The sequence below is a fragment of the Colletotrichum lupini genome, chromosome 4, assembly GCF_023278565.1.
Source record: "Colletotrichum lupini chromosome 4, complete sequence".
Lineage (NCBI taxonomy): Eukaryota > Fungi > Ascomycota > Sordariomycetes > Glomerellales > Glomerellaceae > Colletotrichum > Colletotrichum lupini.
This window is the reverse complement of record NC_064677.1, coordinates 6,778,113-6,792,619: the sequence shown is the minus strand read 5'-3', so window position 1 is coordinate 6,792,619 and position 14,507 is coordinate 6,778,113. Positions and strand designations below refer to the sequence as shown.

The following is a 14,507-nucleotide window of genomic DNA, read 5'->3' as shown; positions in this document are numbered from 1 at the left end:
GATGCAGGTTATCAATATCGTTTCTGCTCCACGCGTAGTTATTTCCCGAGTCGGCTTGCGAGCGTCATCATCCCCGACTCGGGGAAATCATCAACACCGGCACAGAGTCCCGCATGCTATCGTGATGCTCATCCATGTGGTTTGCGATTTTTTAAACGGGCTCGATGAACGACAGCGGGCGGACATGACGCGGCGGTCTTGGTCTGCTCTGGCGCGAGGACCGTCACAGCACCCCTGTTCACCAAACAGGTTCACACGGAAGGGTGGCCGAGTTGGTTATGGCGCCAGGTTAAGGTCAGCTTACCATCTGCTTCCTGGTGGGGCAACCCGCGCGAGTTCGAGTCTCGTCCCTTTCATTTTGGGGTTTTGTGACGAGGTATTCGTGTTGTGTTGACCTTTTGCCGTCCACTGTCTTTGTTACCGGGCGTCTGGGAAGCGTTGGGGGGGGGGTGGCAGGCAAGGCAGGGAGGGGAATTGGATCTTTCGAGTGCTCGCATACGAGTCCCGAAGAATCTTGAACCAACAAGTGGTTCAAGTGGAGAAGATGATAGTGTGGCTGCGTGTGAAAGTGAAGACCAAAGACGGAAGACGGTTTGCTAGTAGACCGCTAGACCTGCCGTCTCGAGTTTGACAGCTCGTCCGGCGGTGAAGATTGAGTCTCGGGCGCCTCCTGCAGCTAACACTTGGGACACCCGCCTCATTGTCTCTCACCGAGTCTGGGGGTATGGCATGCTAAGACTACTACGATCACTCATGGACTTGAAGATTCTTTGAAGATGCTTGATTTCTGGCTCGAGACATGAAGCATGGTTCTTGATTCGGCGAGAACCGCAGCCTCAAGGACTCAAGACTCAAGACCCAAGAGAAGACCGAGAGGTCGAGAGATGTTAGGTAAGCAAACGGCCGGGCTCCCCTGCAACCCAGCCACTCACAAAATGAGCCCCTGTCATGAGGTGGCGTTGCCTCGTCGGCGGGATAGGTGACAGCGGATGCGGAGACGTGCTGCCGCCGGGGTGGAGTCCCCTGTCTGTGGTGTTCTTGCGCAGTATCCCCAAGTCACAAGTGTCATTCTCTCTCATTGTCAAGGCACAGGTGCGAACCCAAGCCAGAGAAGATCTGGTTCTTGAATGGGTGGTGTTGTGTGTTGGGCACATTCTAATTGTTAAGTATCCGTAAGGTATGCAACCTGGAAGTTGGGAGATGTACCTTATGCAGGACAGCTGTACTGCAGGATACGTACTCTCCTGTCATCTGAAAACCGCCTGAGGTGCCGTACCCAAGGTGCTGCTGGTAGGTAAGGTACCTTACGTAGTACGTAGTAGGTGAGGTGTACAAAAGCAACATGGGACGAACTGCAACCACGCGGTAGACTTTTCGTGTTTTCCCCTACTTCGTAATATGCTCTCTCTCTTTCTCTCTTCGTTCCCCTCCTCTTCTCTCTCTATGTAAAACAGGGACATCGTTTCTTGTTCCTGACAAACGTCAAAAAGGTCAGTCTTCCTTGTTCAAAAAGCGTCTCCTGTTCCTATTCTGGCACTGGTTCCTGCATCCGGGGCGCTACGGGGCCTAGCGCCCGTCAGGGACCCCCGGGGCTTCAGGGATTTTCGGTGGGGTTCTCGGTGGCTGGGAGGGCAACGCCGTTCCCTCCCAACCTCCGACCTGCAACACCATCGCAACCAACGACGAGCTGCAATCACCAGTCACAACTCTCCATGATGCATGGTTTTCTTGCTTTCCCAACCACGCGATTTCAACAAACAGCAAAAACCTCACCACCACCCACACCACCCACCCACACCACCCACCACACACACTCCCAACCACGATGCTCAGCCTTCCCTTCTCTCTTCTCTCCTTCTCTTGTGTATCCCCCCCCCTCCCTGACCATTATTGCAGTTCGGATATGCGTATGCAGCCAGACTATTCAAGACATCTCCGCCTTCACTCTTGCTGATAATTGGCCTGGTAACAAGTGGAGGCTTCATCACGCCGCATCAGCTGCAGAGAGTTTCTCACGACAACAACGACGACCCATGAAATAGGATCAAAGGCATAGCCGCCATGTATCCTGATAACGCCCACCCCGACGACGCCTATGTGCAACATCAACGTATGTCTACACCCTATATCGCAACTTGACCTCCTTGAACACTCCTTCACCCACCCACCCACCCACACACACACCTTCTTTCCTCTTCCTCTTCTTCATCATCGTCAGCTTCATCTACAACTCTTTCACGCCCTCACCCTTCCCACCCCCTCCAACTCACGACAACCCTGCCCACCCGCCTCTTTTACTTCATATTCATACTAACAACCTCATCGTAGGCGGCCAATATCCTCCTCAATATTGGTCTGCCGAGACACCATCACAACACTCATCCACACCAAACACCCTTCGCCCCCACCACGCAAGGAGACAGCATCATGCACACGGCATAGAACGAGAAGAAGAAGACTCCAGCCCCCAGGAAGCCCTTTCTCCGCCGCCGTCTTTCGTGCCCCACGCTCCCTCACCACCCTCTCAGCAGCAAATTCACGCAAACCCTTACCACCCGGAGCAGAACAACTTCCCTGCCCCCGTCGTCATCGGCAGCATGTTCTCCTCCCAGAGCCAGGACCCTTACACCTCCCAGCCGGCCGTTCACTTCAACGAGGCCCAGCTCGCCGTCGACGACGTCACCAACCGCGCCCGCGCCAAGGGCTTCCGCGACGAGCTCACCATCGCTGCCAACGGCTCCGTCACCCCGGGCGTCGACGACACCCCTTACCTCCGCTATGCCTTGGAGGCTCTGACCAGGGAACACGGCCATAGCGGCGGCTTCTCCCCCCCTTCCAGCGTTCCCTCTCCGAACGAGAACACCGGCTACTACCGCGCTGCCGGATACCTCCCGGACGACCTCCAGAGCCCCCTCATCACCGGCGACCCGGACTCCGGCTTCTCCCCCATGGTCCCCGTCCCTACCCACATCCGGGACTCGGTCCGCCGCCAGTCCCGGCCGCATTCCAACGCCGGCGCCGAGAGGCCTTCCATGTCCCTCGGCACTCGCATCATCTCCATGTCGCCGCCACACTCGGCAGACTCGAGATATCAGCACACCCAAGCCCAAACCCCGGCCGGCATGAACCCCGCCGAGACCACGCCAAAATGGCTCCCTATCAGTGAGAGGGAGACCGTCTTCCCGGGCATGACAAAGATCGACACCATTGACGAGGACCGCACGATATATCCGCGCCTCAACTTCGTCCCCGCGATCCTGCGTCTCCCCTCCCTCATCGCCCTCATGACGCTCTGCCTCGCCATGATCGCCTGCCTCATGGTCGCCGCCATCTACTCACCAATCCAACCCGGTCTCCTGACCTACGGCGAAACAATCTACAGCGGCAAATACTTCCTCTTCCGCATCCTGCCCCAGCTCTTCGCCTCCCTCATCTTCGTCTACGCCCAGTGCGTCGCAGCAGCGACCCTCCGCATCCTCCCCTTCGCCGCCCTCTCCGACGACGAGCCCATCCGCCGCCGCAACGCCCTCTTCCAAAACCTCTACGCCAAAACTTTCCTCTTCCCCCAGCTCGCCGGCCCCGCCCACGTCAAAATCGCCCTCGCCATCCTCTGGCTCTCCGCCTTTGCCATCCCCCTCGCCAGCGCCTCCTTCACCGTCATCCTCGTCGACGTCTGGTACTGGACCGCCGTCCAGGGCGTCGTCTGGGCCCTCGTGGCCCTCTACATCCTCATCCTCGCCGCCGTCGTCGTCCTCCTCCTCTTCTGGCACAACCGCGTGACGGGTCTCATGTGGGACCCGCGCTCCATCGCAGACCTCTCCGTCATGATCGCCCGAAGCAACACCCGCGACGCCTACCGCGGCGCAGAGGTCGCCCCGACGAGCAAGAAGCTCCGCTCCATGCTCCGCAACCGCATCGTCGACCGCCTGGGCTACTGGATGACGGACGACCACCAGGAGACCCCCTGGTACGGCCTCGGGACGGAGCACTCCCAGGGCCACACCCCGTCCGACCTCCACTACGACGTCAAGAACGAATCCTCCTCCTCCTCCTCCGCCGTCGCCGCCGACGACCACCACGACCGCCGCTCCGTCACATCCACCCTCCTAGCAGGCCGCTCCGCCCACCGCTCCGGCCTCGTAGAAACCTACAAACTCCCCTGGTGCCTCCGCACCCCACAAGTCCTATTCTACGTCGTCGCCTCCGCGATCCTCCTCACGGCCCTCTTCGTCGTCTCCTTCCTCCATCGCACGTCTCTCGTCGCCGGCTTCCGCCCAGGCGTCCCCGCCGCGCCTCTCTCCGCGCCCTCCTCCTTCTCCGCCGCCAACTTCCTGTACAGCTTCGTCCCCAGCTTCCTCGGCCTCGTCCTCCTCCTCGCCTTCCAGACCCTCGAGCAGCAATTCCGTATCCTCCAGCCCTGGGCCGACCTCAGCACCGCCACGGACGGCGCGCCGGCCTCCCGCTCCGTGCTCGCGGATTACGCCGCTTGTCTGCCCTTGCAATCCACCCTCCACGCCCTCCGCAACGGACACCACCGCGTCGCAGCCCTCTCCGCCCTCTCCCTCCTCCTCGCCTTCCTCCCCGCCCTCGCAGGAGGCCTCTTCATGGCCCTCACCGCCACCCGCTCCCCCTCAGAAGCCGGAGGCGGCGGCGGCGGCGGCGTCCGCATGTTCCCCAACATCCCCGTCTTCGCCGTCGTCCTCGCCCTGCTAGTCCTCTACCTCGCCGCCCTCGTCTCCCTCCTCTTCGGCCGCAACGGCTACCGCCTCCCGCACGCCGTCACCTGCCCCGCCGAGATCTTCTCCTTTCTCGCCAACGAGGACTGCGCCGCGGACCCGGCGTTCCAGGCCGCGCCCCGCTCGGCGGAGAAGCTGCGCGTGTACCTCGGTGCCGGACCGGGTAGCTCGGCGAGGGGCGCGTCTGCCGCGGCGGCGGGGATGAGTCAGAGCGTTTGGGTGTTGGGGTACGTCGAGGCCGGGCGCGATGTGAGGAGGCTCGGGGTGAGGCGGCTGAAGAGGTTTACGGGGGACGGCGCCGGGGAGAAGGGGCCTTTTGTGAGGCCTTCTTCTGGGAGGTCTATGATGGGGATGGTCTGATGACCGAAACCTCTTGGACCCCTCAGACCACCTCAGATCCGACAATTGTTTTGTCTTTTTTGGGCATCTTGTCTTTCGAGCCATCGGGGGTGAAAAAAGTCTGGTTCTCTTGATTTCCTACCTCGATTTCTAATGTTTGCTATTTCTTTTCACTCATGTATCGGCGTTTACTGGCATTTTCACGGGTCACATTTCTGGGATTTCTTCATTGCATTGGCATGGCGTTTTATGAGTTGGGCATATCCACAAAGTTTCCAAGATGAAGATGAACGAGAAAGAAAGTCAGAGAGAGAGCGATGGAGCAGAGAAGGGAAGGGGTCTTACGATATGAGTGTACGGGAACGATTTACATGGTATCCACGATAGAATGTCTTTTTACGCATCAAATGCATTAATGCCAATCCACCTTATCCATCATCCTCATCACCTCCAACATCCATGATCTTGCCCAACGATATGGGTTCGTGTCTTTCGATCCGTTTGGTATTAGACATTCCCAGCAATCGCGTTAGAATATGGCAATCATGAAGAACAAGGTATAGCAGCGGGAAGCGTCCCTGCGAATCTCGCGAGTTCCAGACGTGCACCGCGTATCCAGCTCTGGAAAACCCCTAAAAGTCCTCAAGATTCTGGACTCCTACCGGGACTGGAACAAACCTTTCCAGATACACCCGCCTAGCAAACCTTCCCCCCAAAAACAGCTTCCTTCGTCTAACCTCCTCACGGGTTTCCCCGTACCTCGTTGCATCTCTCGCCCTCCTCGCCTGCGGATCCAACACCCGCCAACCCGAAGCGAGCTCTCCCCGTCGTCCCCTTCTTACCTCCGCCCCACCCTCGGCTCTCTCCGGCTTACACGAACCACTGGTGAACCACCAAACGACCTCAAACGCCCGTAAGCTTTCCGTCCACCTCCTCCCTCTACATATCAACGTCGCGCATTGCTCCGGCAACTCAAAAGTCTAGATCCTTTCACGTGGGCTGCTCGCAGCGAAAAGCCGCAGCAAAAAAAGGTCTAAGTACTCTCGCGATGGGGAATGGACTGGAACTCCTCCGGTCGTGTGTTACCCCAGTAGCCAACCTAGAAAGTTCCTACTCCAGAAACCATATCCATCCCTACGCAGGTTTTCGCGCAAGACTAGAGGGAGGGGATGCAGAAGACGCAAGGCAAGTGAGTAGCTCCCATCGTCATATTACGTCATCGAATGTTTGCAGTGTGGCGAGTGAGGTTGCCTCGGGAAAAAGACTCAAGAATTTTTGGTTTTTGTTTGAACAGACAATTCGAACTTTGAGGAAGCATTCAGCTTTCCCGTTCATAGTTAGTCTACCTTGTGGCAATTATCCTATCTTGTTGTTATTGTTGATGTTTTACTCTTCTTAGGTTGGTCAAGTCGCCAGACAAGACCTGTGGACTGACGACGCTCATACTCCCCCCCAGAGGAGGGACGGAGTCTTCTCCGAGCTCAAAGGCCGTTACATCAGATTGCGTTCCCTTGCGAGGAGAACTAGTCTACCCCGCTCTCACCATAATTTTGTCGTTCGTCGTTGATCCGTCTGACTCGTTGATCCAAATTCCTCCCTTCACCTAACCCATCCCTTTGGAAACCTTCTTTCCCCCGGGGTCCACACGAATTCTCATCCCTTGTCAGGAAATCCCCGCGCGAACCACTTCCAGGTGGTCTGCGCAACCTTGTGTTTGTCCTCCTCTTGCCGACTAGATCCTCCTCTTACTCCATGTGTTCCAAGACCGTATTCTTCTTCATGAGATAGTGATAAACATGGCAGTACAATGAGCACATTCAAGCGTTAACGTGGAGCAAACATAACGAAAATGAAACAAAGTAAAACAACGAAACAAAAGAAAGATGAGCGAGTAAAATGCAAACGCTGCGCTGAAATGCAAATACGCCGGCTCGTTCCGACGCCCCTCGTCGTAAATAGGCCATATGCTCGTGATGCGCAAATGACCAACATGGTCTTTATGCGTTTGGAGACCTTGCATGCGTGCGTCCAAACATGCGTCCAAAGACGGCACCGGATCTCTTGTTTCGTTCAAAGATCATCTGGTTCTCGCGAATCCTCTCGGCCTCAGTCTCGGCGCGGATCTTGCGGAGCTGTGCATCCGCGTAGGCTGCCCCTTTGGCGCTCCGGCGAGTCTCGCTGGCGGTTCGCTTGTGCAGCGTCTTGACGAAGCGAGAGATGGTGTGCTCGGGCTCTTCTTCATCAGAGTCTGAGTCCGAGTCAAAGTCGAAGAAAGACTTGGGCGTGTCCAGACCCGACGATGTTCCTATCGTCGGCGTCTGCGGTGGCAAGGGGGCAGAACGGGGATGTGTAAGGTCGGCAGTACATGGGTAATAATTCCCATGCGAGGTATGAGGTCTCGTGTAATCAGAAGGTAGGGGAGAGTAGAGAGGCGATGAGAGAGGAGAAAACAGAGACGCCGTGGCGGGAGAATACAGTGGAGCGGCGGTAGCCGTAGCCGTAGACATGGGCATAGAATGAAGATGGATGGGTGGTGGACGATGTCCCTTGCGAAGATTGCCCATACTCGGTCGAGTTGAGAGGGCAGAGAAGTGAGGTGGGGGTGGTGGAGGGTAGCTCGGGGCTTGAGGCTGAGTACGAGGGAAGAGGCTGTAAGAGGACCGGACGGCACGAATGGTCCGGCGAAGTTCTGGAGGGCTCCGAGGCTCAGGGTCCTCGGGGCCCTGAACAGAATGGGGGACCGGTGACGCTGGCATACTCGCGGGTGGTTGGGGCTGGGTCACAGGGTCCTCGGTGGTGGAAGGGGTTGGAGATGGTGAGTGCTGAACCTGGATGTTATACTCGACAGGTCGGGGTGGTAGGGGGTAAGCGTCGTAGTTGATGCAACCCGTCTTCTTCGCCCTGCGGATATGTGGTGACGGGATCAAGGCAGGATACTGGGTCTTGGCCTTTTCTGGAGTCTGCTGGGTCTTTCCCTCATCAATCGGCCAGAAGGTGTCCCAAAGCTGAGATGCGGAAGCGTGGTACTGGTAGTCGTCGTCGAGCGATACTTCGGAATCGGTCCGATCATCAATGAGACTTGGTGCTGAACTGTTGGAGCCTTGCGAGCCCATAGAAGTACGATCTCGTTTGGTTGGTGTTTCCGGGCAAGCAAGGCTGTGATGGTGGTAATCTTGAGTGAGGTCTTCGGATGAATACGTTTGACCGGCTCTTCTATACGGATTGCGAGTCGGAGTGCCGTCGGGTCGAGGGTATGAGAAGTTGGCGTATCCGTAATACTTGGAAACGAGCTTAAGATGAGCAAGTTTTGTTTGCCGCTCCATGCTTGACGGCCGAGACGATGGTCGAGAAGCTACCGTGATGTCGAGCTCCTGTGCGTAACCGATCATGTCCTCATGAGCGCCAGACATCGCTGCGGTCAGCGTCTGCAACACCGGCTTGATCTATGCTGGACGTGAAACTCTGGGGATAATAACGCCACGATGGGTATACTGGCCGAAGGACTCATGGATGAGGGCGAGGCAACGATATATGCATGGGCCGTCTGGAGCCAAACGGAGCCTGTCTCCCTGCCCCAGACAAGTTGTATGAATGCCTCCTCTGTCACGGCTGGCCCGGCGGCACGAATCATATGCCTTCCACTCAACGGCGGACAACAACAGGAGCACAAATATGCAGCACCTTGTCTTGGTCTCTCCATACTCGAGGTCTCGTCTTGAGTTCTGGTCCACCCGGGTGGCTGATTATGACAACCAGACCATCCCCTGCAATTCTCAGACATTCCTCGCCTAGGGGCCATCCCTCGTGTGATATGCATACTTGGTGACAGTTGCGCCCGGGGCCAATCAGAGTCCCGGTAAGACACCGAATGTGGCCCGGTGTGTTGTGGACGGGTCGGTGGGTATCGGATGCTGCATGGCCTCGACGGCTCTCGCAGGAATGGTACATTGCCTGCTGGCGACTTCCGTCTCGAAAGGAATGCATAATGGACAGAAAGGGTTTGACTTTGGGTCTCTGCATTACTCGGTTTTGCTCAGGAAAGCAGCGAACGCGCTCTGGGAACATCGCGTTGGTGTGTCGTTTACAACAAGCGAGGAGTCTGCCGGCTTGGCCTCCTTGGATCGAGAGATCTTCAAAATTGCTCTTTCCGGCCACCTGCTCGAGTATACCGAAAGGGAAAACAAGATTTTCTGCAGCGTCAATAAATCTGCGCAGGGGACGAAGAAGCAAGGAAAAGGGCACCGTCATGCGGGGAAGCCGACCAGAAGAGCCTCAACAACGTCCCTGCATTCACAGGCTTCTTCCTCAGCGTCCGTCTTCTGGCTAGAAAATAGGGTCGACGGGGAAGACTACCTTAGTCCTGCACTTCTGCAGCTGGCAATCGCTTGACTACCTTAGTAGCCGAGAGGGTCCTAGTGAAAAAGCAAGGCGGGAAAAGATTTGGTGTGGGAACCAGACCTCTGGAATGTGTCGACCTCCTCGTTGTCTCGCTTCCACGGTGACAACCAACTTCTCTCTGAACCGATGGCGCCACAATGAGCCTAGAGGTCCTTCTCTGCCTGCGTTTGCTGCAGCAAACTTGTGAGGGCCGGCCTAGAATACCCACCTTCTGTTTCGATTCAACAGACACTGCCAGAAAAGGGCAAGCAATCCAGCTAAAAGATCTCACGAGAACTTGACGTAATCCAGGCTTGAGGGCCTAGGTCTCGTAGTATGGTCTCGCAGGGAAGATTTTCCGACGAGAAACGAGACACAGAACACAATTTACTATAATGGTTCCTTCTGTTGGCTGACAAGCTGGTGAGCTTGGTAGTCTTCGTCTGGGGAGAATCAGACAACCAGAGCAACAAGTGAACCTCGATGTTGCTCATCCTCAGCCTCATATGCGATCTCGATCTGCCTCTTGGTGGAGATAACTTTTGCTACGACAGCGCAGCCCATTTTTCAGCCATCTCTTTCGTGGAGCGACTCAGCTGCGGGGGGGCTTACAAGACGTTGATAGCCACAGCCGTGGATGACGGAAACCGCGTTCCCCTGATTCTATTTGTTTGGTGACAATCTTAATATGCGGGCCATTTGTTTTGGTACTGCCGTTTGCGACGGGCAGTAGGCATGCGGCGTTCCAGAGCAACAACAGCCACAGTGTGACAAACCGGCTGATGTATGGCTCGATCGATCGGATGGCGGGCTGCGGTCTAACGACAATTCGAGCTGAGATGCCTGTCGTCCAAATGATCAGAATGGTGGCAGACGGGAAAGAAAGCCTTGACCGCAGCGGGAGTTTCAGCGATTTGTATTGAAGACGTCATGCCGCCTGCCATACGCCTCATGCCGTCAAAGACGCATTTCAGCGTTGGCCTGAGAAGATAATTGATATCAGACTTCCAAACGACGCTCACCTGAAGACGATAAATGGTCTGGTCGGGAAGCAAACGGTCGGGCAAAATCAAGCGTCAACGAAGGCAGTATGTCTTTTGCGTGGTCTTGGTCCCCGAAAGTTAGGATGCGGGAGATCGTCCGCAGCCAAGGGCGACAAGTGATTCAGGGCAGTGAACAAGTGGTAACCCTGGAAAAGAGGTTTCCCATGCAAGATGGGGACTTCTTGATTTTCTCGACCTGGCAATCCGATAGGGGCCTGAGCAGCTGGACGATCGACAGGGGACGATCGCCCCTAGCATACCGATCTCATTCTGTCAGCTAACATCACAGGCCAGGGATGTTGCTATGCTCCGTGGTTCCGAAGGATTGTGTGCGGGTCGGAGATATGAGGATATGGTTAGAGACATGCTGCAAGGGAGGCCGAAGAGGAGTGAGCGACTTTTCCGCTTTCCTTGATGGCTTCGAATTGCGAACCACCAACGCCGGATCAAAGTGCAAATTTTCGAGTTCGCTTCGATATAGCGTGGTGCTTTCTCGCATCGGGGCATCGTCCGAAAAGTTCTCTCGACTTTGAAGCTCAAAATTTCTCCCTGCGATATCTCGTAATGGTACCTGAAGGGTCCATTGTCTCGCACGAGTTTACAGGGTCGCTGGCTGAGTCGACAAACCTGTTCGCGAATACTTGAGAAGGGATGTGAATCAGGGGAAGGAGAAAAGTCAGATCTCGATCTCGATCGTGTTGGGTTGCAGACTCGCGAGACATGCTGGTAGCAGCTCTCTGGGCTGTTGATTACCGGTATCGTGAGGTTCCAACGCAGTGGCTTGTGCAGACTCTGAGCCATCCCTGGGGCGGACTGTTGCGCGTCCCCTTGCCCTTGGGTTTGTTACGATTGATTGGCGGCTGTCTCCGGGCAAGGATGTCAACGGAATAAATCGACGCAAGTTTTTTTTCCCCCTCGGGTGCTGATTTTTACGTTTGAACGAGTCGAGGGTTCGGATAGATACTATCAAGCAGGCATCCTTGACTTTAGAGATTTCAAGAGTGTAAGTGAAGCAGGGAGGCTGCTTGAGGGGCCCGGCAGATTGGAAAAGAGACGCCGAGAAAGGATGGCCCTTGGTCGTCGATAAGGTATCCGTAGATACGGATGAAATGGTTGGATTGAATGGATAGCAACGGGCAGAAATCAGATGGGCGACGTTGGATTTGAGCAGTTAATGACTTGAAGTTTCGGGGGCGCGAATATTGATTCCCAAAGGCGTAGAAACCGTTGCAGACAGACGGGTATGAAGAGTCAAAGAAGAATCGAAAAATGGCCCCCAGGTCTAGGAAGTTGCAACCGTCGATGAATGGAAGGAAGTACCGCTGCACCGCACCTGCTTGGAGCGTTCGGTTCCAGGTCCACGAGGCAATTGCGAGCTTAATCATGGGGAAGGTCCAATGAGTAGTTTGATTGGGTCCTGCCACTCCTGCAAGATCAGGGAACAGGGGGAAGTCGTCGGGAGCGACCCGTTGTTTCCCAGTTTGATCCCCGAGCTCCCTTTCTAGCACGGGCCACCCTTGTTCTTTCCCTCTTCGCTGGCACATGGGCCCAGGCCTTTCCCTTCCAGGTTGAAGTTGACCTGGATGACTGCACCTTACCTAATCATGCCAAGATTTGGGTTAAGAGCAGGCACATCCCGCACTCAAGCAGCAAGCTTCCATGGAGTTTGGACGTTGAACTTCTACTGACATACTCCGTACCTACTGCGGTATCCGAATACTCTCCCGGGATGCCTTGGCTATCAAAGCTTAAGAAAAGTTCCAACGCTCGGTGGGTGTCAACGCTCGTCCAAGACCATCTCCTTCCTCCTTGATTCCATCTCAACGCATTGTCCAATGCACTGCGTGTGTCGGATGCTGGGCGACAGAACATCGAGAGAAGGATGAACGAACCTCGCGCCAATGCAGGTCTTACCGCGTTCCCGATCGTCTAGACAATTCATCGACGGAGAGGGCCGCTGGTTTCTCCAGACCAGGCACATATGCAAAGCAAAGATCTTTTAGATCGTTTGCAATTGTGTACCTGCAATAGCTTGCTTCCCTCACTAATTTCCAGAGACATTGTTTCGAATCCAATATCCTACTCAGACGTTCGCTATACAATCTATCCCACATCACCTTACGAAAGGCAGACGATTCTTACGGATACAGATGATCCCCGAGGCCTAGACGGGGAACCTCCGGGCAGATACCATCCCGTTGGGACTGCTGAAGAAGGAGAGAGAGGCCAAAGGGCAGGCGACTGGCAATCTAGGTAGGTTTCGTCACTGCGCAGTGACAACACACACTCACCCACACCTCATTTTCACTCTCAGTCCTAAAGCTCACGCTCACTCTTCGTCTCTCATACCATACAGCGCACTCACTCACTCATTCTTGAAAGTAGCTCATTCTCACCGCCGGCGCACAAGTGCCCTTGGATCATGAACATGTCATGGATCTCCTCGTCACTCATCGAAGCCGGTCTTATGGCCACTACCAAGGTCCAGGCCGAGGTCAGAATGCGCAAGATTGGTTGACACTAGGGCTGATTGGTGTTTCCTCTCCTCTCCGGCCGAACCTACGCCCACTTCCTTGCCCATGCTCACAGCTCACAGCTTATCCCCAGTGCGCTCCCACCACACGTCCCCAGCCCCCTGATTTTCTCCCACTGGCTCAATCTCAATCGTCGGCACCGCGGCCACCGCAGGCAGTTTCCCTGCCTCTCCGAGCTTCCCTGCCACGGCTGATCGGTCACTGGTCAATCCCACACGGGTGAGGCGAGCAGTTCCAATCTCTTGTCTCTCATCTCCCGTCGTGGCCGCAGCCGGCGCCGCCTTCGCCTGGTCGCACACTGTCACTTCTAGCCCATCCTCCCGTCCCTCCGTCCCAATTGGCACCCAATGCCCGATATGTCAGCTCATGGCCGGCAGAGTCTCCTTGGGGCCTTGGGTAGGCCAAGTTTCCCATAATCTCAATGAGCAGTCGGGATATCCCTGGACGAGGTCGCGCATGGTTGTCGATAACCAGGCGGCCTAGGCTGCACATCCCGCGATCCCATGCGCGTAATGGCAATGATGTTCAGCGGGGAGAGCCATGCACCGGTCAGACTTAGGAAGGCGCCGTTAAGGCATCCCGAGGGCCCAATCCTGAAAGCTGCAGCCATCTTCCACGCCGGCGCCGCAATAGACGACAGCTCAACGCTCCACACGGCGCGCGCATCTCAATGTACCTCGTTGGATGGCAGAGCCAAGGCGTCAGACCAGTTACCTCGCGACGGGGAACAACCTGCAAAGAGCTGCAAAAGCCTGCATATGGCTGCACGCCGTGAATTGGCGGATGCTGTACCTTGGCTGGGGGCGCGCCAGTAGAGGAAATTGGCCCATGTTGTCCACCTGCGGGAGATGTTGTTGGCACTCTGCATCCGTATCCGTACACCAGGACTACCTTTTAATGTCAGGCAATGTAATACCTCAGGGCTCAGGTTTGTACGTACGGATGCTGTCTGTCCAGTGCAGAGTCTAGAGTCCAGACTCCAGTGTGCCCCCAGCTCCATGTCGAGATGGTTCGAACCCTGCCTTGTCCGCCGGGTGAGAAGCGAAGCTCCGCCGTGGTTCGTAATTTGACGCGATGATGGGTTGGGTGTTGGGTACGATGCCGGTGCCCTGCCGAAACAATTAAAACCCGTCACCTGTCCCATCCCGTTTTGTGTCCCACGTCCCCGTCTCCGTCCTGCCTTCTGCCCTGCTCTTGCGCGACTTGCATCATCAGTCATCCTGACCTCGAACTCGAACTTGATCGCGCGCATTCGACTTTGGACCGACCACCCACCCACTCAAGACGTCAATGACCTTGACACCCACATCCTGACAGAGGTCGCATGGAGGAGGTGTTGCTTGGTGAGCTGCCATAGGTCCGTGTTGGCCCAAGGTAGCAGCAGGAGCAACCGCGGCCACCAAACAATTCTCACTCCCGTCAGCCCAGTCACGTACGCGCAGCAGCACTGACATTGACTGAGCTGAAGCTGGATATGG

The 14,507-nt window shown here is 56.0% G+C and overlaps 5 protein-coding genes and 1 non-coding gene across 6 annotated transcripts; 3 read left to right on the top strand and 3 right to left on the bottom strand.

The window, feature by feature from the left end:
- The first annotated feature begins 257 nt into the window (after positions 1-257).
- On the top strand, positions 258-356 carry CLUP02_tRNA127. The gene has a single exon. It is a non-coding gene; the product is annotated as a tRNA-Leu (tRNA).
- Positions 357-2,061: 1,705 nt separating this feature from the next.
- On the top strand, positions 2,062-5,096 carry CLUP02_09108 (phosphoribosylaminoimidazole-succinocarboxamide synthase; the record flags this gene model as incomplete). The annotated part of the gene is made up of 2 exons (XM_049288088.1): positions 2,062-2,110; positions 2,329-5,096. 2 exons carry the CDS (start codon positions 2,062-2,064, stop codon positions 5,094-5,096), a joined length of 2,817 nt encoding a protein of 938 aa, XP_049145232.1.
- Positions 5,097-7,072: 1,976 nt separating this feature from the next.
- On the bottom strand, positions 7,073-8,485 carry CLUP02_09107 (uncharacterized protein; the record flags this gene model as incomplete). The annotated part of the gene is made up of 1 exon (XM_049288087.1): positions 7,073-8,485. The coding sequence occupies one exon, from the start codon at positions 8,483-8,485 to the stop codon at positions 7,073-7,075; it is 1,413 nt and encodes a 470-aa protein (XP_049145231.1).
- A 72-nt stretch (positions 8,486-8,557) lies between these two features.
- CLUP02_09105 (uncharacterized protein) lies at positions 8,558-9,759 on the top strand (the record flags this gene model as incomplete). The annotated part of the gene is made up of 5 exons (XM_049288086.1): positions 8,558-8,765; positions 8,832-8,879; positions 8,905-9,385; positions 9,450-9,656; positions 9,717-9,759. The coding sequence occupies 5 exons, from the start codon at positions 8,558-8,560 to the stop codon at positions 9,757-9,759; spliced, it is 987 nt and encodes a 328-aa protein (XP_049145230.1).
- An 83-nt stretch (positions 9,760-9,842) lies between these two features.
- On the bottom strand, positions 9,843-11,296 carry CLUP02_09104 (uncharacterized protein; the record flags this gene model as incomplete). Its single annotated transcript, XM_049288085.1, has 8 exons — positions 9,843-9,895; positions 9,932-9,997; positions 10,065-10,263; positions 10,328-10,389; positions 10,475-10,558; positions 10,631-10,746; positions 10,783-11,066; positions 11,123-11,296. 8 exons carry the CDS (start codon positions 11,294-11,296, stop codon positions 9,843-9,845), a joined length of 1,038 nt encoding a protein of 345 aa, XP_049145229.1.
- Positions 11,297-11,490: 194 nt separating this feature from the next.
- CLUP02_09103 (uncharacterized protein) lies at positions 11,491-14,483 on the bottom strand (the record flags this gene model as incomplete). Its single annotated transcript, XM_049288084.1, has 12 exons — positions 11,491-12,074; positions 12,278-12,452; positions 12,518-12,574; positions 12,638-12,761; positions 12,829-12,855; positions 12,903-13,015; positions 13,119-13,327; positions 13,374-13,469; positions 13,501-13,676; positions 13,744-13,916; positions 13,970-14,231; positions 14,305-14,483. 12 exons carry the CDS (start codon positions 14,481-14,483, stop codon positions 11,491-11,493), a joined length of 2,175 nt encoding a protein of 724 aa, XP_049145228.1.
- Between the last annotated feature and the right edge of the window lie 24 nt (positions 14,484-14,507).